Genomic DNA, 23174 nt, shown 5'->3' with positions numbered 1-23174 from the left:
GGGCTCTCAGATCACAATCCCAATTCCCAGATCCCACTGCCCACCCCCCTCCTCCAACCCAAAAGCCAGAAAGCTGGAAGATAGGCTTCTCTTTCAGGTTTCCTAAAGACTAGCCACTCCCTTCAGGAAAAAAATGAGGTGAGTTTTTTAAATTAGGAGGTAAGCAGTAAGGGATGGCACAGAGCCACCCCCAGACATAGGCTGGGGCCCAACTGTTTTCCAAAATATATTTGCACATAAAGTGGAGAAGGGACATCTTTCCCTCAACCCCAGGGAACCCCAACCCCTTCCCCAATACCCACTCTCCCCAAGTCCTTATTTCATATTTTAAAAAAAAATAAGTAAAAACAAAACAAAAAAACACTGTACAGGACTAGATCTGGGTACTACTGCTGCCCCCTCCTTCGTGGGGCAGAGCTACCATAGGTCTCAGGAACAGTCTCTGAATGGATAACTTTTGTCCTAGATATTCCCTTCGGGCCTCTTCTCCTCCTAGGCCCAACACCCCGAAGTCCTTCAGTGCCAGAGATCTGGAAGAAGAGAGCCAGGCTGGGCTGGTCCCTCAGGTTGAGGGGACTGTGGTTATGGCATCCATTGGCCCCTAGAATCTGCTGGGGCCAGGCTCGAATCAATCAGTCGAGACTCTCCAGTGCTGCAGCCTTTTCTAACCAGACTGAGCCACCTGGGAATTGGAACAGGAAGGAAGGTTCCTGGCAGGGCAGGCTCCACTGGATGTAATCCAAGGGCCCTCTCTCCGCCTTGTACCAACAGAGGCCAGAAGTCAGGCTTTTCCTACTCCCCGAGGGTTCAGTAGGACCAAAGTAGACGTGGCCTTTTGGTTCATACTGGCACGTCCAGACCCAGGTACTCGGGGTTCTCTGCTGTAGGGGTCCCTTCAAAGGTGCTGGGTGGAGAGCCTCGCTCTGATGGGTCCTGGTCCCAGTAATAGAGGTTGTCAAAGGCTGGACTGAAGGCTGGAGGAGGGTGGGGCTGAAGGGCAGCCTTGCCACGGGGTGCCAAGTACTCAGGGTTCTCCACAGCACCTCCAAAGGCAAAAACGTCTTTGACAACCCCATTCTTCCCAGGGGAAAGAGTCTTGGGGGAGAGAGTCTTAGGCCTTTCCAGAGTGGCACCAGCAGGTCGAGGAGGCAGAGGGCCCTCTAGGGATGAGGGGTGCTGTGGGTGAACCTCTGGCTGGTTCACGTATTCTGAAAGGGCAAGAGAAAGGGGCTGGTTAGGGAAAGGAACCCATGTGTCCCAGCTCCTACCACAGACCCCACAGTGGGCCCTCGGCTGAGGGTCCCCAACTTCCCCACCTCCCAATCTCAGCTCAGGCCTGGATTCCATACCGGGTTGGGGGCTGCAGGTCAGAGGGGCAACGTAGCCATCAGTCTCAGGGGGTAGGGGTACTGTGGGGTCCTCACTGTACCGCTGTAGAGGACTGGGGTCATGTGTGGGGAGACTCTGCAGCCCCTTCGCTGCCCCCATTCCCAAGTCGCTGTCAAACACATCAGAGCCTGCCCCTTCTGAGGGTACCAGTGGAGACCTCGGGGGCTCCTCCTCAGAGGGCTCCAGCCCCAGCGTCAGCTCACCACCGCCACTCTGGGGACAAAAGAGAAGGTCATAGTGGGAGTGAGTTACTCATGGATTTGGGATGGAGACTCCATGGGAGGTGACAACAGGAAAGAAACAGAAGTCACCTTTGGGGTATGACAGTCACCATGGAGAGAATGGGGTCACGGATTGGAAGGCAGTAGGAATCCTTCTTAGGGATAATGGGATCTCCATGAGAGGGTGACGGTTGTGGGGGGGACATTGGAGAAAGGGACCCTAGTCCACTGGGGTCGGGGGAGGTAACCAAACACCCACCAGCTGTGACCGAGGGCACTGACCCTGGTGGATGAGCTGCGGTGCCTGTGGTGAGCTGCGCCCCCAGCTCCGGGCGCAGGATCTGGGCAGAAAAAGCCCTGCTGGGGCACCAGGTACTCCTCAGCGTCCACAAGATCCCCCATGTCGTCATCCTCCAGCAGTGAGCGGTAGAAGGTGCTGTCCAAGGGGCTGGCAGGCCCCAAATCCTCATTCTGGGGAGGAGGGAGACAGTGTGGCAGCCTCTCCCCAGCCCAGTGCTCGGCCCCGAGGAAGGCTCAGGAAGGTAGAAGACGTAAGGTGAGTCAGACAAGGGCTGGGCTTGGAGGCCAGGGCCCCAGGAGTCATCTCTCTTTCCACCTTTTGCAGGAGAGCGCTTAGTCATAGGCAGGAATGGGGCGGAAAGGCCTAGTACCTGGATGACCACAAAGCGTTGGGGGTCCCTGGCCATGCGGGAGAATTCAGCCACCAGCTCCCGGAACCGCGGCCGACATTCGGAGTCAATCATCCAACCTGGGAGCAGGAGGGAGTTTAGCATCTCACTTCCAGCTGGAGCTTGTGAGCAGCCCCGCCCCCTCTCCCTCTCAGGTCTGGTCTAGTGAAAGCCCTGGGGTGACAGAGCTAAGGTACCAGAACTTTTGACAATCTCTGTAAGTTTGCCCTTTTTATTTTGCAGCTAAGTCTCTTCCTAGCTGATCTCTGGAGCTTCCCCGGACTGGTACTGTGAAAGGGAGGCAAGACCCTTTAACCGTATCAGGGCCCCTGGGTGCACATACACCCTGCTCTTGGCCCCCTCCCATGCCCCCTGGAGGCCCCTCCGCCCAGGACCTCCCCGCCCTCCACGCAGCCAGCACAGCTCCTCCACACACATTTGACCATAATCATGTAGACATCGATGGTGCAGATGGGGGGCTGGGGCAGCCGTTCCCCCTTCTCCAGCAGGTCAGGGATCTCCCGGGCTGGGATCCCGTCGTAAGGCTTGGCCCCAAAAGTCATCAGCTCCCATACAGTCACACCTGGGGCAGAGACAGGGTTAGGAGGTCGGGGAAAGAGGGAGCTTTGGTGTACTGAGCCCCAGAGGCTCTGTCCAGGAGCCATGTGGGAAGGAAGGAAGGGATGTGATGCTACAGGGTAGGAGCTACCAAGTCTTCCCCCAGTCCCGAGGGTATGTGGCCCCTGGCAGACCGAGGCACTGGCAGCCCCACCCTTCTGTCCCACATCCATGCTAAGGTGTCTCCATTCATTTTCCCCATCTCAGCTCATCCTTCCACCCACATCCCCCCCATGGACAGGGCCATGGCTTCTCGGCCACCCCTCCCCATCACACACCGTAGCTCCACACATCACTCTGGTGTGTGAACCGTCGGCGGAGAATGGACTCCAACGCCATCCACTTGATGGGCACCTGGGAGAGCAGAGGAGGAAGTTCTTGAACTAGGTGTGGGCGGGGACATAGCCATTCTCAGAGTTCTCCCAGGGCCAGATGCCATTCCACCCTGCCTCACTGCTCCCTCCTCTGACCTTGCCCCCATCAGCGTGGTACTCCGTCTCATCAATGTCCAGCAGCCGCGCCAGCCCGAAGTCTGTGATCTTGACATGGTTGGGACTCTTGACCAGCACGTTTCGGGCAGCCAAGTCCCTGTGCACGAGCCGCACATCCTCCAAGTAGCTCATCCCCTGGGATAAGAGGTATCCGTGTGAATCACATTCTGGCCACACTCTCCCAGGACACCTCCCCATCCTAGTCCTGGATGGGGACAGGCTTGCTCCCAAGGGCACCCACAGAGCCCAGGCCTCTTGGTGCATACCTTTGCTATCTGCACACACCAGTTCAGCAGGTCCTGGGAGCCCAGGCGCCCGCGGTGTTCTCGGACGTGGTCTAGAAGGCAGCCATAGGGCATAAGCTGCGTCACCAGCTGCACTGTGGAGGTCAGGCAGATGCCCAGGAGGCGCGACACATATGGGGAGCCCACACCAGCCATCACATATGCTTCCTAGGGGCAAGGGTATACTCAGAGGGCATGGGAGACCACAAACCCCCAACCACCACACGTCCCTCCTGACGGCTGAGGTGTGATGGGACCTTACCAGATCCAACCCCCTCCAACACAAACCAGAACTACAGCCCACAGACTGGGGAGTGTAAGAGTTGAGGTCTTGGGATAACACAGAGTGTCTCCTCAAACTCCAGTGAAGAGAGAGCCCAGACCCCAGACCTCCTGTACTCCTGGCTGGAGAGGGTGGAGGGGCTTACGTCCAAGATTTCTTTGTTGGCTTTGGGAGATGTGTTTTCCCTTAACACTTTGATGGCCACTGGGATTTTCACATTCTCCCCATCTGGGATCCAGATGCCCTGGGCAGAAAGAGGAGGATGTGAGCAGGAAGAGTGCCAGCCAGATCCTTCCAACCTGCAGCAGTCCAGAAGGTCATTCCTTATGCTCCGAATACCCTTCCCCTCCTTGGGCCAAGCCCGCTATTCAGCAACAACCTCACTATTTAGCACCACGATCCACTCCCCTGCCCTTGTTCCACCCTCTATAACTGCTGTACCAAATACCACCCGCCCCAGCTCTCGGCTACCTTCCCCAATAGAACCCTTGGCCACACCCGACGCATCGTCTGGGACCACCCACCAGGACTTTGGCCCCACCTCTGACCTTGTAGACTGTGCCAAAAGCTCCTGATCCAAGCACTTTCACCTTCCTCAGTTCTGTCTCTTTCAGGATCCGCATCTGAGCCTGGTTGGGCATCGCTCCGCTAGGGGTCAGAGGCTCCACCAGCTGAGATGAGTGAGGAGGTAACCGTGCATGAGTGCTTGCGGGGCTGGGCCGCAGAGCCCAGGCGAGCAGGGAGGCCCTCGGGCCACCTCACCTCCGTTTCCTGCAGCAGTCTCCGCATCGTGTACTTTCGGATCTTCTGCCGCCGTCGCCTGATTAGGATGCCGAAGACTACCGCCATGACCATGAACAGCAGGCCGCCCACCACGGTGGCAATGATGGACGTCACAGGACTGGGGACAGAAGCCAAGGTCAGGGATTGGGGACCAGTCTTGGGCAGAAGGGATGAAGCCTCTCCGTGGAGGGGCATGAAGGTCGCTGGCATTTGGAAAGGGAATTTGGGAGGATGACCCACACACTTCCATCCCCAGCCTCTCTTCCCTCTTTTCAAACCTCCCTTGGCTTCCTGTTGCCTCCAGGATCAAGTCCAAACTCCTGGCTGGACATTCAAAGCCCTCTCCACCCACATCTCCCAATTGTCTATGCTCTTGCCCATGGCTCTAGTCCAGGATTCTCAAACTTCCGGATAAAAATCACCAAGAAGTTTGTTAATGTGCACAAGTGTAGAGCCCCACCCCCTGAGAATCTGATTGTGGTATGGGGTGGGGCCCAGGAATGTACACCCAGTGATTCTGATGTTCTAGCCAAATTTTTCAGCCATAGGTCATGATTTTCCACACCTCCCAACCTTCGCACATGCTGTTACTTCCGCCCGGACCACCATATCTCCATAAGATCACCTTTCAAGACTCATCCTGGAATAGATGGCACTCCTGGGTACTAACCCTATGTCACCCTTGCCTCTTTCCCTTGCTTAGCCAAGGGCTAGCACATCACAGACCTCTAATAAACACTTGTTTTATAGACAAAGGACTGCCTAGGACATACTCCAATCTGTTTTTCTCCCCAAAACTCCCCACTAACTCCCCGGGGCTGGTGGGGGATTGAGGGGCAACATGGGGTGCATCCTGGGGAGCAAGCTGACCTGGCTCTCTGCTCGGCGGGGCAGCCTTTGTCGTCCAAGTCCACACAGCTGCAGGAGAGAAAGTCCTGTCAACAGGCTGGAACCACCTCCTGTCTCACTCCAGCCTCACAGCAGTGCTGAGGTAGGTGTGGCTGGGTTATTTTACTTAAACATTTTAAAGTTTTGTTTTGTTTTGTTTTGTTTTTTAAGGAGGGCGCAGCTCACAGTGGCCCATGTGGGGTTCGAACCGGCAATCTTGGTGCCACTAGCACCACGCTCCAACCAACTGGCTTAACCGGCCACCCATGTGGCTGGGTTGTTATCATTTGACAAAGGCAGAAACTGGGTTCAAGGTCACCAGTGTCTTTCTCCTACCCCACAAGGGGATCTCTTCTCCAGTCTGTGACCTGGCACCCCCTGCTGCCCTGTACCTCCCTGTGGTGTGCCCTGTGGTGGAACACCAAAAGGAGCGTCAAGTCCAAAATCATGGCCATTCCCTCCGTGAAAGGCCAAGGTAGTAAACTGGCACAACTTCTGCAGAAGAAAATTTGGCAACACCTATTAAATAATGTCTGTGACCCAGCAGTTCCACCTCTCAGGATATACCCTAAAAATGCCAGCACCTGTACACTGGGGGGCATGTACAAGATGCTCACGTGAACGTGGAGCTCAAGTGCAAAACAAACAAGGAAACAAGATCCATCAATATCCCTCAAACAGGGATATACATGGTTAAATATTACATCCATGCTGCGGATGGAGTCATTAAAAAAACCGAAAAAAAGGAGGTAGCTCCATGTGCACTCACAAGAAAGGACTCCAAGGCACATAAAGGGGCGGGGGGCACCGTGCAGAACAATATGTGGAGTATGATTCAGTTACATAAAAAATGCACACAAAAACCAAAACTGATTATGAGTTGAACTATATGAAATTGCTGTGTCTCGACCATTTTTGATCTACAAAAACAACAATTTATATGACTCAATCTAATACAAATATAATATATGTTTATGTAGATGTGTGGAGAGAGAGCCAGGACGGACACCCAGAGTGAATCTGGTGATTCTCCCAGGGAGGGGTGGGGGATGGGACAAACAAGCACATTTGCTTTGCAGTGTGTATACTTCTATATTGCTGAAAATGTTTATCACAAGAATGTACTCACGTACTGCATGTGTAATTAAAGACAACTATATGAAAAAAATAAAAATAGGGTAGATCACTATGTTAGGACATGAAAAAACACTGCATGTTTCTTTTAACAATCCGCAAACAACATGTATGGTCTGTGATCCTATTTTGATATAAAGAAATATATGTTGGGGGGGTGGTAGAAGAGGGAAAAGGGGATCAAGTACATGGTGATGAAAGGAGAACAGACTCTGGGTGGTGAAGACACAATGCAATATTCAGATAATGTGTTATAGAAATGTATACTTGAAGCCTATATCATTTTTACTAACCAATGTCACTCCAATAAATCTAATAAATAAATAAAAAATGTTAGGGGGGTGGCCGGTTAGCTCAGTTGGTTAGAGCGTGGTGCTAATGACACCAAGATTGCCGGTTCAATTCCTGCATGGGCCACTGTGAGCTGCGCCCTCCTTAAAAAATAAAAAATAAATAAAAATGTTAGACTACAAAGAAAAACTGGAGAATAATGTATATTAACATATATGTTATATGTTAGAATGTGCACAGATTAAAAACGAGAGTATAATCTTTTATATGTTATATATGTTAGCATGTATAGTTAAAAAACTAGAATAAAATATTACAAATTATTAACAGTAGGGATAGAACTGCTAGTGACATTAATTTATATTTCACATTTCAATAAAAACTTTTTAATAACATGTTGCTTTTGTGGGCAGAAAAAAAAGATATGAAAAATTAAAGCTCAGGGTAAGCAAAGGCAGAAGTGTCCCCCTTTTATAATAAGAGCCCCAGAGAGGCTCCTGGAACAAAGCCCTCCTTTTTGCCGAAAAGGCCCTCAGACTCACGAGTGGGTGCAATTGATGGGGCACGGCTGGCACGTGCCCTTTTCATCTGGGAACTTCCAGATGGGCATGAAGGAGAGGTCAGCTTTCACACCACTGGGGCAGCGAGCCACGCAGAAGGGAGAGTCCTTGTAATGGGCACAGGCCACACACTCGTCAGCCTCCTGGGAGGGGAGGAAGGTTTGCGTGGGGCTGGCAGTAGGCTCAGGCCCTTGGGTCCCCTTTGAGCTTCCCACTGCCACTCGGCAGCACTTTTCACCCTGCTCCTGGGGCAGCCCAGACCTGCTGTGTCTGCAGCCTCTGCTCTTTACCCCGCTCCCCTCACTTGAAGGCTTGATCCCCAAGCCAGGGACTTCAAATGAAGACCTGGAAGCCTAGGAAGGGAGTGCATTACTTAAGGTATTCCAGCAAGTAATAATAGTAACTAATATGTAGAAAGCCTTTCCCATGCGCAGGCACTGGGCCAAACCCTATTGTAAGCTAATTCTTACTGTACCCTAATGAGGCAGGTACTAGTATGATACTTCTTTTACAACTGAGCAAACTAAGGTTGGAAGCAGAGCCTGGATTTGGATCCAGGTGGTCTGATGCCTAAGCCCACAAGTCTAACCACCTTGGCACAGCCACAGCCAAGAACATAGGCTCCCCTGGGACCCCCACACCACCTGAAGGGGCTCAGGGACCACGACACAGCTCTCGCAGTCCCCAGCATCCCAGCCATCTTCCACCCCCCTGCTGTGCGGGTCTGAGCTCAGGGCTCTCTCCTCAGATGTTTTCCCAGACTTGGCCACTGGCCAGGTCCTTAGCAATCCTCTCCACCCACCCTGACTTCCCTCCACCCAGCTCTGAGCCCACCAGCACCTCACCGATCCAAAGCAGGTCACGGAGCCATTCTGGGGCTGACACTCAGGGTGGCACAACAGACAGTACCTGTCTTTCACATACTCCCGGGGGAGCCTGAGAGAGGGAATAGCTGGTGAGGGGGTCTGGAAGAAACCCCTGTGCACCCCTCCGGCCTCCCCCTGCCCCACCCCGCATACCCCTGCAGTACTCGGCACTCCTCCACGCACTCCTGGCCCCGAAGAAACTGGCTGCAGTTGACACACTGGGTGGGCCCCGGACCCCAGCAGTGCCCGTGGGCACACAGCGGGTAGCAGGCCAGGCCATCACCCACTGCAGTGAGGAAGAAGGAGTCAGAGGGGACTCTTAAGGGAGGCTCCAGGTCCCAGTGAACCAGGGGAAGAGGCTGTGGGGGTGGCTCTGGGTTGGAGGGGTAGGATAGGGCCTGGGCAAGGCAGGGAGAGAAAGCAATTCTGAGGTCCTAAGAACAAAGAGGAAAGGAAAGGGAAGGATGCCAAGGCAGTGAGGCAGGACTCAGCTAAAAGCCATGCCAAGAGGTCAAGCCAGCCAGAGCTGTGTCAAGAATGGCACACCAAGGAGAGGCGGTCTGCACAAGTCCCAGATTGCTGTTGCTAGGTGCCCATGGGCACTCCTGTGTGCTGGCAGACGGGGAGCGGGCAGCACTGGGCTCCCTGTCTTACCACACTCATCCTCTGGTCGGTTGGCACTGTAGAGCAGGGCCTGGTGAGGGTTCCGGAAGAGCTGGTCCCAGGGCACCGTGTGTACAAAGCAGAGGCGGGCGTTGCGGTGGATGAGGGCCAGCCCACTGCCTAGTTCCCGCAGTGAGCGCAGCCCCAGCCAGCTGATGCCCAGCCCTTGCAGCGTCAGGGAGTAGGCACCACTGTGGGAGAGGAGTGCTCAGCTGCAGGGGGAACAGTGCGTTGCTGACTCCCCCTCCCCAGTCTGCAAGGGCTGCCCTCCCCATCACACTGGCAAACTCCCACAGAAAGGCTGCAGATGGAGTCCCTGGGGAACAGGAGGACCCAGCACACCCACAGCTTCTCCCAGGCCTCCCTCCTGTCAGGCCCCTTCCCCTGGTGCTCACTCATGCAGAACTCGTCCCCGGATTACTCGCAGATTCTGGAAGACACTGAGGTCAGGCAGACTGTCTGGCCACGCTGAGATGTACAAGTAACCTGCAGGTACAGGATGAGTCTAGGGGCGTGGGGACAGAACGAGGACCCCCAGGCCCTTCAGAGTAGGAGGCAGAGTCAGAGCCCACCTGTGATCTCCTCCAAGGTCTCAAACACTCTGAGCTGCTCAGGCTGTAGTGGGGCAGTGTTGGAGGCTGGGTCCCTGGGAGGATGAGAGGAGTCAGCAGGGCCAAGAAAGGGTGGGCACAGCCCCAGAGCTGGCCCTGCCACCCCATTCATAACTTCACTTAACTCTCTGCTCAAGCCCAGCTGTTCCCATCCTGAACTACAAAGCCTGGCCCTAGTTTGACAGGATCAATCAAAACATTATTTATAATCTTTGATCAAGAAATTCTACTTCTAGGAATGTGACTTAGACACTGGCCCTGAGGCATGCACAAGGCAGTAGTGTACGAGAAAAATTGAAAATTACCTAAACACCTCTCAGTAAATAGGAGAGCTGTTAAATATAATCCTGACCTATCCAGACTGTAGACAAAACACTAACATTTAGGAGCACTCAGTACGTGCTAGGCACTGTTCTAAGAGCTTATGCATATTAACTCAGTCAAACTTTATAACCACCTTTATGAGGTTGGGAGTACTTTTGCCCCCATTTTAGAGATGAGGAAACTCGGGCACAGCAAGGTCACGTGACTAGCAAGTGGTAGCGCCAGGTTGACAGACCCAGGCAGTCTGGCTCCCGGGCCTGGGCCCTTCACTGCTACTCTTTGCTGTGCCACCTGCTCCACAGCTGTTGAAAGAACGAGGCAGCTCGACAAGAACCGTCAGGACCCGCTCTCCAAAGCAAGGGGCAGACGATACAATATGCTCCCATTTACGTACACCGACCTCCCCAGCAAAATGACCACAACTACGTTTCTCTGTGAGCATCTATGTGGGCATAACTGGTCTAGAAGAACACACAACCTGTTAATAGTGGTCTCTTCTGGAAGGGGGAGTCAAGGTGGAGGAAGTGTTGAAAGGAATTTTCTCCTTTTTAATACACATTTTATTGAGATGTAATTCACATATAACAAAATGCAGATTTTTGCTGTGCAGTTTTGATGTGTTTTGACAAATACATTCACTCATGGCTCCCCCACCCCAATTGATATACAAAACATTTCCATCACCCCGGAAATTTCTGTTGTGTCCCTTTCTAGTCCACCCAGCCCAGGGTAACCACTGTTCTGATTGCTATCACAGAGTGGTTTTGCCTGTGAAGAACCTCACATAAAGAGAATCATACACTGTGGACTCTCTTGTCTGGTTTATTTCACTTAACAATGTTTTTGAGACTCATTCATATGGCTGTGTGTATCAGTAGTTTCTTTTTATTGCTGAGAATTTAATTGTGTAGATAGACTACCATTTATTTATTTATTCACCTGATATACATTTGTGTTATTTCCAGTTTAGGACTATTATGAATAAAGCTACAATGAACTCAAGGAGAATGTAACTTTATCTGGATGGCTGGACCTCCACACAAGTGCATGTTCACGGACAACATGTCATTTATGAAAATAATCCCCCTAGAAGTCCCTGCCCCCTCTGGTCTCCCACCTGCTTCCTCTGCGTTCCTGGCCTCCCACCTCTGTCACCCCCAGATGCTGCCACTTCCGGGTCTTCAGGAATCAGTGACTGTCCTGATGCGGTCTCAGGCCATTGTACCCACCCTTAACTCTGAGTATCCTTACCCCTCAAAGCTCTCTGGCAGAAACGCTAGGCTCCCAAAGATCTTCTTACAGCCGGCAAACTCCATGATATTGGCACTGGTGACCGCCCTCACCTCCCGCAGGTGTTCCATGCCCAGACCATAGCACACTGTGGGGAGTGGGGCAGGTGGTAAAGGGGCCATCTCAGCCCCTGCACGGGGACTGTTCAGCCCCCATATGCAGCACCGGGAATCAAACTCCTGGGTCCTGTCCACATCCCACCCTGGAGCCACATGCCCCCTCCCCACACTAGCGAGATACGGGAGAGATTGGAGCTGATCTGGGGAGAGCCAAGGGCAGAGACAGTGGCAGAAAAGGACCGGGTTTCAGCAGGATCTGAGGAAGGGTGGGACAGTGGACAAGGCCAGGCTGGGTGCAGAGGGACAGGACCTGCAGCCTGCCTCGGGGGGCGGCAGTGAGTACCTTGGGCGCAAGGCTTGCTGCACTTCTCACACTGTTGTGTTCCATCCTCAGCTGTCACCTCCTGGTTGTTCAGGGGACAGACCAGGGTACAGGATCCCACGTCCGTCGATAGGTAGTTGTCTGAGGAGAGCAGGACTGTGTGTCCACATGGCCCGGCCCTTCATGCCCCAGCATGAGCAGTGTCACCGTGCCCAGGTAGCACAATAGGAGTGACATCAGCCAGTACTGAAATGCCCTTACTACAGGTCGGAACACTCACCAGTCATTTACTCCTCACAACCACTGTGTCTGTGTGATAGACACAGTGAGAGTCCCATTTTGCCAAAAGAGAAACCAAAGTACAATTTTATGTAAATTTGTCAAGGTCATTGTGCTAGTGACTGGAGGAGCCAGGATTTGAACCCACACGGTCTGGCTCTACATTTGGTACTGTCACCCACCGTGGGGAGGCTACCACCAGGACCTGAGAGCCCCCTCCTGTCTCTCATGAGAGAAGGAAAAAGGTCCCTGATCCAAGGCCAGTCCCTAAAAGCCCATCAGGAAGTAGGGGAGCTGTTAAAGAAAACTGATCAATGTAGACTACAGAAGAAAAACCAACATTAGGAGCACTCAGTACGTGCTAGGCACTGTTGAACGAGCTTATGCATATTAACTCAGTCAACCTTTATAACCACCTTATGAGGTTGGGACTACTTTTGCCCCCATTTTAGAGATGAGGAAACTCGGGCACAGCAAGTTCACGTGACTAGCAGTGGTAGAGCCAGGCTGACAAACCCAGGCAGTCTGGCTCCCGGGCCTGGGCCCTTCACTGCTACTCTTTGCTGCTGTCACCTGCTCCACAGCTGTTGAAAGAACAAGGCAGCTCGACAAGAACCGTCAGGACCCGCTCTCCAAAGCAAAGGGCAGACGATACAATATGCTCCTATTTACATACACCGACCTCCCCAGCAAAATGACCACAAATATGTTACTCCCAGGCACTCACAGGGACAGGCGGTCACACAGCTGGCGCCGAAAGTATAACGGCCCTCAGGGTTGGGCATGGACTCGAAGGTGTCCGTGTTGTAGATGACCAGGGCTGGGCAGTGCAGCTCACAGATGCCACTGTGGTTGAAATGGAGGCAGGCCTGGGAGGACAGGCAGCTGCTGGTCAGTGGGCTGTTTTTCCCTGATGTGACAGGGGCCATAGGGCAGTACCAGGTGGGGTGCGCCCTCCCTTGCCCCCCCAAGGGGTGGGGACCAACGGGCACGTACCAGGCAGTCGGAGTGCTTGGGGCCTGTGCAGCCAGCAGCACACTGCTCATGGCAGCAGTCGGTGGGCAGTGGGCCCTTGCACCGGGCACAGCCACTGGCACAGACAGTTTGCGTCACTGTCAGGCAGAGGGCAGGATGAGGTCTGGGAGGCAGCCTGGGCACCAGCCCTCCCCAGCATCACCTTCTGGGGAGACCCCCTGTCCCAGGGAAGACACCTGAGGCCCAGTATCCCACCCTCCCATGTCACCTTTATTCTACCCAGCCCTGCCTCCATAAGACTCACAGCTCTGACAATCCTTGGAACTTTCTCCCCAGCAGTAGGAGGCTTTACAAGCCGGAGAACAGGGTTGGCCTGGGGAGAGAGCAGAAAGACAGTGAGAGAGACAGAAATCAAGCAGGAGGCAGAATGCATAGTGAGGGAGAGACCCAGGCTGGCAAAGAGGACTCTAAAAACAGACACAATCTAGAAGCAGAGGGAGACAGAAAGAGGGCCACAGAGACAAACATAGAGATGGCAGGAGGCACAAGAAAGAGGAAATACGTGGTATTAGTGCAGGGAGTGGGGCGGAGGACGTAAGCCAGGAGTTTGGGCGGGATGGAGGGCGGGGGCCTGCCTGAGAGAGAGGAGGCTGCAGGCAGGGGGGACGAGCTCGGCTTACAGGCCCGGGAGCGGTCGGTGTCTATTAGCATGAGGGCCAGCGGGTTGTTCTTATGGAAGATGTCCCCCCACGAAACTGTGTCCTGGTGGCAGAGCTGGGGGTTCCTCTGGATCGAGACCCCTCCCTTCAGAATCTCTGTGGGACAGGGAATAATCAGGGGCTTCTTTCCCTGTCTGTCACCTTCTGTCCTCCCGCCTTCTAAACGGGGAAGAGGCTTCTCAAACACACTCCAGGTTCCCCAGGCAGCAGAGAAGACACCTTCATCATCTTTCAGCCCTGCCCACACCGACACCACTCGCCCCGACACACACATGAACCAAATGAGATCCAGGGAGGAGAGAGTTGTCCGTGGCAGGCTCCAGAGATCCAGGTCACTCTCTCCTCTCACCTGACCTCTATCTACTCCGTGCACACTGCTTGGCGGTTAAGAGAGACTATGGAGTCTGAAACCCAGCCTCACCACTAACTAGCTGTGTAACCTTGAACAAGTCACTTATCCTCTGTAAATCTGTTTTCTCATCTGTACAATGAGAAAAATATTGATGCTTCCCTTGAAAGAGTATAGCACGACTGAAATGGGATCATGCATAAAAAGGCCCTGGCACACAGGGTTTGGGACACTGTCAGCCCCAGGGCTGCCATGTACCGTTACACAGGTTGTTCACTGCACATGTGTACTCAGCCAAGAAGTGGGCAAAAACCCACCCTGCATTCTAATTATCAAACTGTGCAGGCTGGCGCAAGCTGCGACTTCCTGGCAAGAAGGGAAATCTTTTCTAATCTTCACAAGGCCACCTTCCCTAGCTCCACCTGCATCTATCTAGAAGGGACGCAAGTTTTTGGTTTTTTGTTTTTTTCCTCCCCGTCTTCCACCTCCCCCTCCCCCAACGCCAGTTCAAGCCATTGTTTCTCAGTCTAGTTGTGCAGGACACAGCCCCCTGGCCCATGCTGGTGTTGAGTCTTGCGCTCCCCCCGGCTGAGGCAGTTGGCTGCTGCCTCATCGGTCGGCCGCGCACAGCAGCTCTTGCCGGCTGTTGGCCACTCACAATGGTTGCCGGCCACTCACAGCAGCACACAGCAGCCTGCGCCGACCCATGGCAGCCCAGCTCCAGGGAGAGCCGTTATTCACAATCTTAGCTGTAGAGGGTGCAGCTCACTGGCCCATGTGGGAATCGAACTGGCAACCTCAGCATTAGAAGCACGGCGCTCCAACCACCTGAGCCACCGGGCCAGCGGGCCAGCCCAAGGGACACAAGTTCTAATTCACGCAAAGCTTCCCCTGGCTGGCAGTGGCCCTGGTCAGCTCTCAATACTAGGAGATTTCAATGATAACGGTGACCACCTGTGAGGCTTCGCAGCTGCAGCTCCCGCAGCCCTCCTGGGGCAGCCCCTGCCACAGGGGTGGCACTGTCCAGCAGGTGGCCATTGTCCAGCACAGCCAGGGCATACTTCTCCTCAAAGAGCTGGGTGCCTCGCACGATTCGCAGCCTCTGCAGTGGGACCTGTCTCACTTGGTTGTGCGCGATGAGTACGTAGCCCTGCACCTCCTGGATATCCTGGGAGGGGACAGGGTAGGAAGGGGCTGAGACAGGCCTGGGCCCTGGAATACTACCCTCCCCCAAAGCTTCCTCAGGGTTACCCAGTGCTTGGGGATCTTGGGCAAGGCTCCCATCCACTGAGCAGTCCTGCTCCCTTCATGCATAATATGGAAATCGAGGCCACTCCCCACCTCCCCGAACCAGATTCCTATGTGATCAAGAATGATAATGGTGGGGGGGGGACACTTTGTATACTGTGAGCAAGTGCCCCACCCTCTCTGCATCTCAGTTTCTTCATCTGTAAAAGGAAAGGCCTGGATGAGATGACATCTGAGCATTGCACACATGACCCCACCCCAGGGCACCATGGAAACAGGCCAACAGGCTGGTTTCCACTCTCTCCTGCTCATGACCCTTTCACACACATTTCCCATTTTATCTTCAAAATGGGCCCCCCAGGCGGAGTCAAAGCATGCCTATTGCTCCCAATATATAGATAAGAAAACTGACACCCAGTGAAGCCAAGATCCTAGACCACATTAACATGGCTTGTCAGCAGCAGAACTGGCCCTGGAACCCACATTTCCCATCAGCCTTTTCACTACTCCTGGTGGGAGAGGGACAGTGGCTGGGTAGTTGGACAGGGGGAGGTGATCGTGCTGGCAAGAGAGGAAAGCAACAAATGCATTCCACCTAGAGATGTCCATGGCCAGCCACGTCGTAGAGAGGGCGTCAACTGGTCTTGCAGTAGAACAGACAGGGGTTAGACATCAGAAAGGACTTCTGGTTGAGAAACCACGAGAGGAAATACAGGCCTCTTCTACCACCCACCTATAAGCAGAGGGCTCAGCCCAGCTGGAGGCAGGGACTGGCTGGGTTGCCCGTGGGGCTCACCTGTAGAAAAGAGAGGCTGGCATTGGCGGGCAGGTAGGTGAGCTCCAGGTTCCCCTGTACCACCTGACAGCCCTGGTAGAGGTGGCGGAGCATGTCCAGGTGGGTCTCGGGACTGGCTGGGAGCCGTAGCTTCATGTCGGTGCCGGTGCACACTGGCAGGAGGGAAAAGACGGGTCAGAGGGCACTGCCCATCCAATAAACTTCTCCCACCTGGCTGCCTCCTCCACAGTCACTCCCCAGAGCCATGCCATCTCTGACAGCGAGAAAGCACAACTGAAGGACCCCTCCTCCCACATCCCTAACATCTGCAGAACGTGCAACAGCAAAAGGAAGTTTGCAAGTTTGGAAAGAGGAGGAAATCAGGGAAGAAGGCTCCTTCTGACTCAGCCCATCCTGAGCACCCAGAGGGGGCCCTGTTGTGCCAGCCCTAGGGAGCTTGCCCATCCAATCCAGGGAGTTGGCTGGCAAAGAAAGCCTCTTTGTCCCAAAGGCATGACTGAGGGCCAAGGGGTAAAAATCCCCCAAGAGAAGGGATGATGAATCATGAACCCGCTGGATACCCCCTGCCCCTCTCCCAAGCAAACAAACTCGGGGCATTCTCCCCACCCCATTCCAATGCCACCCACATGCCAACCTCCTGGCAAGGGATATCCACCCCCACAATGCCACCCAGAAAGTGGGAAAGGAGGGTCAGCTGGAATCATAGCAGGGGCCATGAGGACCACCTAGCCACTGCAGAGACCTCTGGAATTCCCCCAGGCAGAGACAAAGAGCATCAGACCCCAGTTACGGGCATCTGGTCCCCAGACTACGAATCCTGGGACACAGTGATGCCTATTCCAAAGGTTCCTGCTCTGGTACGTCACCCTTGCCACCTCCTCAGGGCAAGACTCCAGAAGCAGCTGGCAGAATCTATGCCACGAAACTCCTGCCACAAAAGCACTACGTCAGCCTGTGTACCTGCCGAGTGCCAACCATTAGCCACGGGGCATCAAGATGACTGCTCCTGGGCCCACCTGGACCACAGTTGAGTGTCCCTGAGACCAGAAGTACCCACAAAGCCCAGGGATACTATCAGGGGCAAACGACCCCTGGAAGGGGGGTGCTGGGGGCCGCAGCTGGCACCATGCCTGCCAGCAGGGGGGAAATTAAAGTGCCCAGTTTAACTTGTTTTTCTGCTCTAGTGAGAAGATGAATCACCTGATGCGTCCTGGCCAGGAGGGTGTGCCAGGGGGAGGTAGGCAAAGGGCACCCCCAGGTACACAGGCCCACAGGTGCCTGAGCTGCCCGGAATTCCTGTTGGTCACCACTCCACCTCCCCCAAACTACGTGCAGATGCAGGGGGATAGCACAGTGGTGACCTCAAGGACTGACACCAGGGCTCCTGCTGCTCTGCCAGCAACTTGAAGCTGGAGGTCAAATCCCAGTGGGTAATGAGAGATACCCCCTGCCCCCAGAAAACTAGGGAAAGGCTGATGGGGCAAGCCCCACTGAAGTTGCTTCCTGAGCCTCCTAGTAACACCCAGAGTGGTCTCTGTTCCTACCCCTGGGGGCAGATAGGGAAGGAAGCAAACAGGGAGGAAGGGGAGGGCCCAGAAATAGATCCAGGGTCCCTCCCCCCAGACTCCCAAAGAAACAGGAGCTGGGGGTGGCCGGCCTAAAATAACGCCCTGCTGCCAGGACCTCCCCCGGCCTCAGCTTCAGCTGCTTTGTAGGCACAGCTGTCTCCAGGCCCAGACCCCAAGGCCCTGGCCCAAGCCTGGGAAAGGAACCAGCAGAGCTGGGACAGGGGCTGTCTCCACCCCCTGCAGCCCTGTGCTGCTCCAAAGGACACCAGCTGTGGCAACCAGGCAATAGGAAAACAACAACAATGGAACACTGGGGGCAGCTGCATTAACTGAGCACCTACTGTGTACTTAGCAGGCACTCTGGGTAGAGCCTTATATCGTCCTGCAGAGGCCAGGGACTTCTATTTTGCCAAGAAAAAAACGAAGGCTGACGGGTCATTCTTCCAAAATGATAAAGCTTGTGAGCGATAGAGGTAGGATTTGAACTCGAGTCTGTCTGACTTTTAGATTCCACATTCCTTTCACTAGGCCTAACAGCACACACACAGATTCACGCCACACCCCACGCAAACATAAATACACACCAACTCTACTGATGCCACTGGAAAACATTACAGGCTTTGGGTAAGGCAGGGTGGCTGGGCTGGGCAGGGCAGGAGGAACAGAACGAGTGGCAGCCCCGCCCAACTACTAAATTTGTTTGGGGCCAATTTGAGTCTGATTAAGAGTCTTTAAGTGTTTGTAACAGGTAGTAAAATTGGTACCCTGAGACCCACTCCCAGGGAGCTGGAGCCTTGCAGACTAAGCCCCCCACCAACCTGACATGAAGCCAAGGCCTTCTTGATACATCCCTTACCTCCACCTCCCATGATCCCCACCCCCCACCTCCTCTCACTCCCCCATCTCCTGACCACTCCCCCCTCCCCAGCCCTACTCCCATTGATTTTCTTGAGGGATAGGAGGTCCTCTTCCACACAGGGGAGCTCTTTGTCTCCAGGACATCTGCCCCTTAGGAGCCCCAGTCTCCAGCTCTCCTGGCAGTCAGCGTGAGGCAGGACCAGCTCACAGCCCAGACAAACACATAGTGAGCACTGGATGAATGAATGAATGAATGAATGAAGTCCAATCAAGAGTCTCCAAACCAAAAGGGACCAGTTGAGATCATCCTATTGCTCAGAGGCTGGTCACGGTCCTTCATGTCCCTCCAGCTGGACTTCAGTGGTCAGGGTTTGGTCCCAGCTCTGGGCTGCTCTCAAGTGGGTTCTCTCCTTCCCACCAGCCTTCAGCACCAGCTGCTTCTCTTACTCGCCAGCATGAAAGCCAACACCGCCTTTGGTTTCCATGCACACTACCTGCATCCCCAAAGCTCATCTCCCCCAGACCCAGGGCGCCAGAGCCCATGCTAGTGACACGAGGACTCAGCCACCATACCCCTGATATAGTGTAAGGCAGACTGAGACCTGGGCTCAGGGTCATCAGAACAGAACCCTAGCTGGGCCACTCACTGTGTGACCTTGAATAAGTCTCTGGACGTCCAGGGCAGAGGCCAAATCAGGTTCATCTCTAGGCCCAGCAGTACCTGTGACTTTAGTAGGCACTCAATGAATATTTACTGACCTGACCTTGGCTGTAAGGAGATAATAAAACAATAACAACTCTTCCTCTGCAGAGAAGTTAAGTGAGATAGTGAATCAAAAAGCAATCTGTAAACATGACAAGGCTTTGTAAACAGTGCTGAGACAACACCAACATTGGCTATAACTCTCCCACTCCGTGAGAGAGCACACACCCCTTGCCCAGGGGTGGAAAGGAAAGGTGGCCTAGCAAGAAGTGTCACCTCAGAGGGGCTGCCCACAGGCCGAGGGCAGGGAGGAGAATCTCTTTCCAAATCATTCCAGCACCCAGGGGCAGACACAACTACCTCAGGCCTACACCAGTTCCCCGTCCCACACTGGCCCCTCATGCTTCCACTCCAGCTATCTCCCTCCCCACAACCCTGTAAGTCCCACTGGCCTCTGCCCCACTCCTGCTCTCAGTTCCCTGCCACTCTGGGAGCGCCCAAGAAGAAAGCAGACATGGGCTGGACAGAGAGAGAGAGAACTCCAAAGCCAAGCGATGACATGGGTGGGGGGCCGTTCAGCTACACTTTCTACAGCCTAAATAAGGAAGAACATTCACCTGCATAACAGAATAGTCGGGCTCCCTGGCTGCCCCTGAGGCTTTGCTCAACCCATTCCTATTGAATGGAACAAGAGTGACCAACTCTTAATGCCTCCTTGTTAGAGTCCGAAATTGCCCTGGACATTATTGGGTGGCTGGGAAACCTCGGCTAAGTCACTTCATTTATTTGAACTTCAGTTTTCTCATCTGTGCAGAAACTTAACAGGATTGTTACAGAGATGAAATGAAACTGTATGGATAAAGAACCTGGCATATAGGAAACACGATGTACATTTTGTGAAACGGAAGTTCCCACAGCAGTAGTATGGGTAATTCCCAACTGAGAGAAAAGAAAAGGTGCTTTGTATTTGGAATGCAATGTATTTTCTCTTTTTGCATTGGATCCCATCTTTTCAATTGTTTGTGCGTCTTTCAATTGTTTGTGTGTGTCTGTGAGTATTAAAATGAAGTTACTTTCCCTAAGTATAGTAAAAAGAAGGAAAGAGGCTGTTGGGAGAATCGTATGGGAATTCAATATGAGCTCTGCAAGATAAAAAGGATGTGTGTGCTACCCTTTATAAAACCTTGACCTCTAAGAGAGGATCTCAGAAAAATCCCGCCTCTCTGGGTCTTGCTCCATCTCCCCTTCCCCCACATTCTTAACCCAGCTCTCAGCCCTTGGATGTAATAAGGGTGCTAGAGGCAGCTTGGTGGTGTGCTGCCATTTTAGACCATTTCCAGCAACACATTCAACATCTGTCTGCACCCGCAGTGTGGGTTGAGGAGTGAGGAGGAGACCCCAGTCTCCCATGGGGGAACTGACTCCTCGTTCCCAGCACTGCAGCAACCCAGCCATTTCCCACCTGTTCAACTCGAAGGCCCAGATGAGGAGGACAACAGCTCAGCCTGACAGCCCAGCCAGCCCTCACCCTTCTCAGAAGGTCAGAGGTGAAGACGCGGCCTGGGTAACAGGGAAGGATGGGCTCCCTCCGGGAAAGGAGACTTCTTCCTCAGAGGGAAGGCGTGGGGCCACCTCCCGCTGTTTACAGCAGAGCTGGCCCAGCACCTTCAGGGAGTTCCTTGAGAGGGCAGAGTTCACTCAAGTCCCCAAGTCAGCAGAGAGACTGTTTGGCAACACAAAGCGCGCGCGCACACGCACGCATGCACGCGCGCGCGCGCAAACACACACACACACACACACACACACACACACACACACACCTCAAGAACACCCCTCAGATATCACAGCAATGCTCTGGCAGAGGGGCCCTCAGGTGACACAAACAGGATGACACCCACCCCTTCTCCAGACTCCCTGATCTATGGAGACCACCCACTACTCCCAGGACCCAGTGATGCAGGGAGCAGTGACGCCATTGTTCAAGGTAGATTAACAGTGATTTCAAATGTATGGTTGGGGGGCTCACTGGGGTCCAATCGGGACCCACTACTTACTTGCTGCTACTTAACCTCTTTAAGCCCAGGTTTTTACGAGGAAAATGGGAATATCAGTAGAACTTGTCTCATAGGGTTGTTCTGAGGATTAAAGGAGGGAACCCATGCAAAATACCATGCGCAGTATTTCCAGCTTTAATCGTTATTGCATACGGATGGACAGATGCGGCCAGAAACACGGTAGTCTCCCCATCACGCTTCTCCACACGCAGCGTGAGGGGAAAGGCAGCACAACCCACCCCTCTGCATACCCCTATCTGGTCCTATTTCTTCGCCTCCCACTGCCCAGGAATCCCTCTCATAGAACTCTCCCATTTTATGCCCCAGACTAAGAAACCCACCACCACCCCTCTGCCGCCCATGCTCTTCAAAAGTCACAAAGCACACAGTCTCTTTAGGAGCTGGCCCTAAAGAAACTTGTTCAAAACAAACGTCTCCCCCTCCCCCCCCCCACACCCCCGACTCCAGCGTGAGGCAACTTCGCAGTCCGACTGGCCACCCTCTCCTCCCGGCTCTGGCCCGACAGGTTGCTTTCCCCACCTCCCCCTCCACACCCCGATCTTGCCTGAAGCTGGAGTAACTAAACCCAGTCGGCTGAAGGGGGCGAGGAGGGGGTAGGGGTAGGGGCAGGGCAGGAGGGACCCCCGGGGAATCCAGCCCAGTCCAGTCCGGAGGCGGAGGCTGCCAACTGGAAAGGCTTTGAGAAAGCTCGAGGGGGCTCAAGAAGGGGACACACACACACACACACACACACACACACACACACACAGTGCAATACACCCTTTGGGAGAAACTTTCTGAACAATTTCAGAGAACTTTTTTGAAAAGTTCCCGACGCTGTCGCGGAGTCCGGAAAGCGCCTGTCTCCATAATGAGACATCGAGAGGCGCTTCGGTGTAATTGACCCCCCTGCCCCACCTTTTTTTGCCCCCTCCCCGCAGAGGGCCGGCGGCTCCGAGCGCCTGGACTGTCCGAAACTTCGGGTCTGGAAGTTCGTACGGCATCCCCTACCTCGCCTGCCCGGGGATTTCAGCGGGGGTCCCAGGCTGCAAGGTCCCGTCGCGGCTCCCTGCCCTCCCCAACTCAGACCCACCTTGGGTGCCAACGGCTCCAGAGGGCAGGAGGGCGAGGAGGAGCCCCCAGCGGCACCAGGCCGCCAGCTCCATGGTGCTCACTGAGGCTCCGGCCCCATGGCTCCGGCTGGACCAGGCTGAGGGGGCGCCGGGCAAGGCAGGCGGAGAGGCCAGGCGCTCGGCGCCGGAAAGAGCACCCCGCAAAGGGGCGGGCCGTTGCCTGGCGGGGATCTTCTGAGCTCTCTGTGCACGATGGAAGGGAATCTCAGCCCCACAACTTCATTCTTGTACTTCCTCGAGGCAGCTCTCCTCCTCTACCTCCTCCTCCTCCTGTGATTGGGAGCCAGCGCGCTCACAGCTCGCCCCCCCCACCCCGCGCCACCCCCTCCAACCGCATTCCTGCAAGTCCCTGGGAGTGGCAACTCCCGGCTTCACTTTCTCCCTCTCTCCGCGCAGGCCTGGGGTGCGCGTCCCTCCCAGCGGCCGGACGCCGGGGTGCCTGCTGCACTTCTCACTCGTTTCCATGGAGAGCCCCTAAAAGCACAGGACGTGATTGCGCCCCCTCCCCCGGGAGTCTGGGGCAAGGGCTTTAGGCTGCCATCCTTAACTCTCTTTTAAGTCGCACGTTTTATCTTAAACATTTCTGGTGAGTTTGCATCCTACTCCATCACATGCCTATCCGTTTTAATACCAATAATGATTTTCCCACCACATTCTGGAGTAAAATTGATAGTCGAGGAGAGGTGTGTATTGTGTTTAACCTGTGGCTTCCAGGACTCCCTAGCA

The 23174-nt window shown here is 54.2% G+C and overlaps 1 protein-coding gene across 2 annotated transcripts; it reads right to left on the bottom strand.

The window, feature by feature from the left end:
• Positions 1 to 213: 213 nt before the first annotated feature.
• Positions 214 to 22773, bottom strand: ERBB2 (erb-b2 receptor tyrosine kinase 2). 2 transcript variants are annotated; one of them, XM_019747689.2, is made up of 27 exons: positions 22409 to 22773; positions 16133 to 16284; positions 15043 to 15256; positions 13701 to 13835; positions 13325 to 13393; positions 13042 to 13157; positions 12773 to 12914; positions 11788 to 11907; positions 11347 to 11473; positions 9733 to 9806; positions 9556 to 9646; positions 9152 to 9351; positions 8651 to 8783; positions 8477 to 8567; positions 7614 to 7774; positions 5629 to 5676; positions 4738 to 4876; positions 4524 to 4646; positions 4121 to 4219; positions 3675 to 3860; positions 3388 to 3543; positions 3196 to 3271; positions 2736 to 2882; positions 2282 to 2379; positions 1893 to 2081; positions 1350 to 1602; positions 214 to 1208 (listed from the first exon to the last, which is right to left on the bottom strand). In XM_019747689.2, the coding sequence occupies exons 1-27, from the start codon at positions 22479 to 22481 to the stop codon at positions 841 to 843; spliced, it is 3780 nt and encodes a 1259-aa protein (XP_019603248.2). In that variant the 5' UTR covers positions 22482 to 22773; the 3' UTR covers positions 214 to 840. The 2 variants fall into 2 exon arrangements, with proteins under 2 accessions (XP_019603248.2, XP_074175460.1); XM_074319359.1 differs by having other exon boundaries at positions 13656 to 13835; positions 22409 to 22618.
• Positions 22774 to 23174: the final 401 nt, after the last annotated feature.

This window comes from Rhinolophus sinicus, linkage group LG15 (assembly GCF_036562045.2).
Source record: "Rhinolophus sinicus isolate RSC01 linkage group LG15, ASM3656204v1, whole genome shotgun sequence".
In the NCBI taxonomy this organism is placed as follows: Eukaryota; Metazoa; Chordata; class Mammalia; order Chiroptera; family Rhinolophidae; genus Rhinolophus; species Rhinolophus sinicus.
This window is presented reverse-complemented; position numbering and strand designations above follow the sequence as displayed.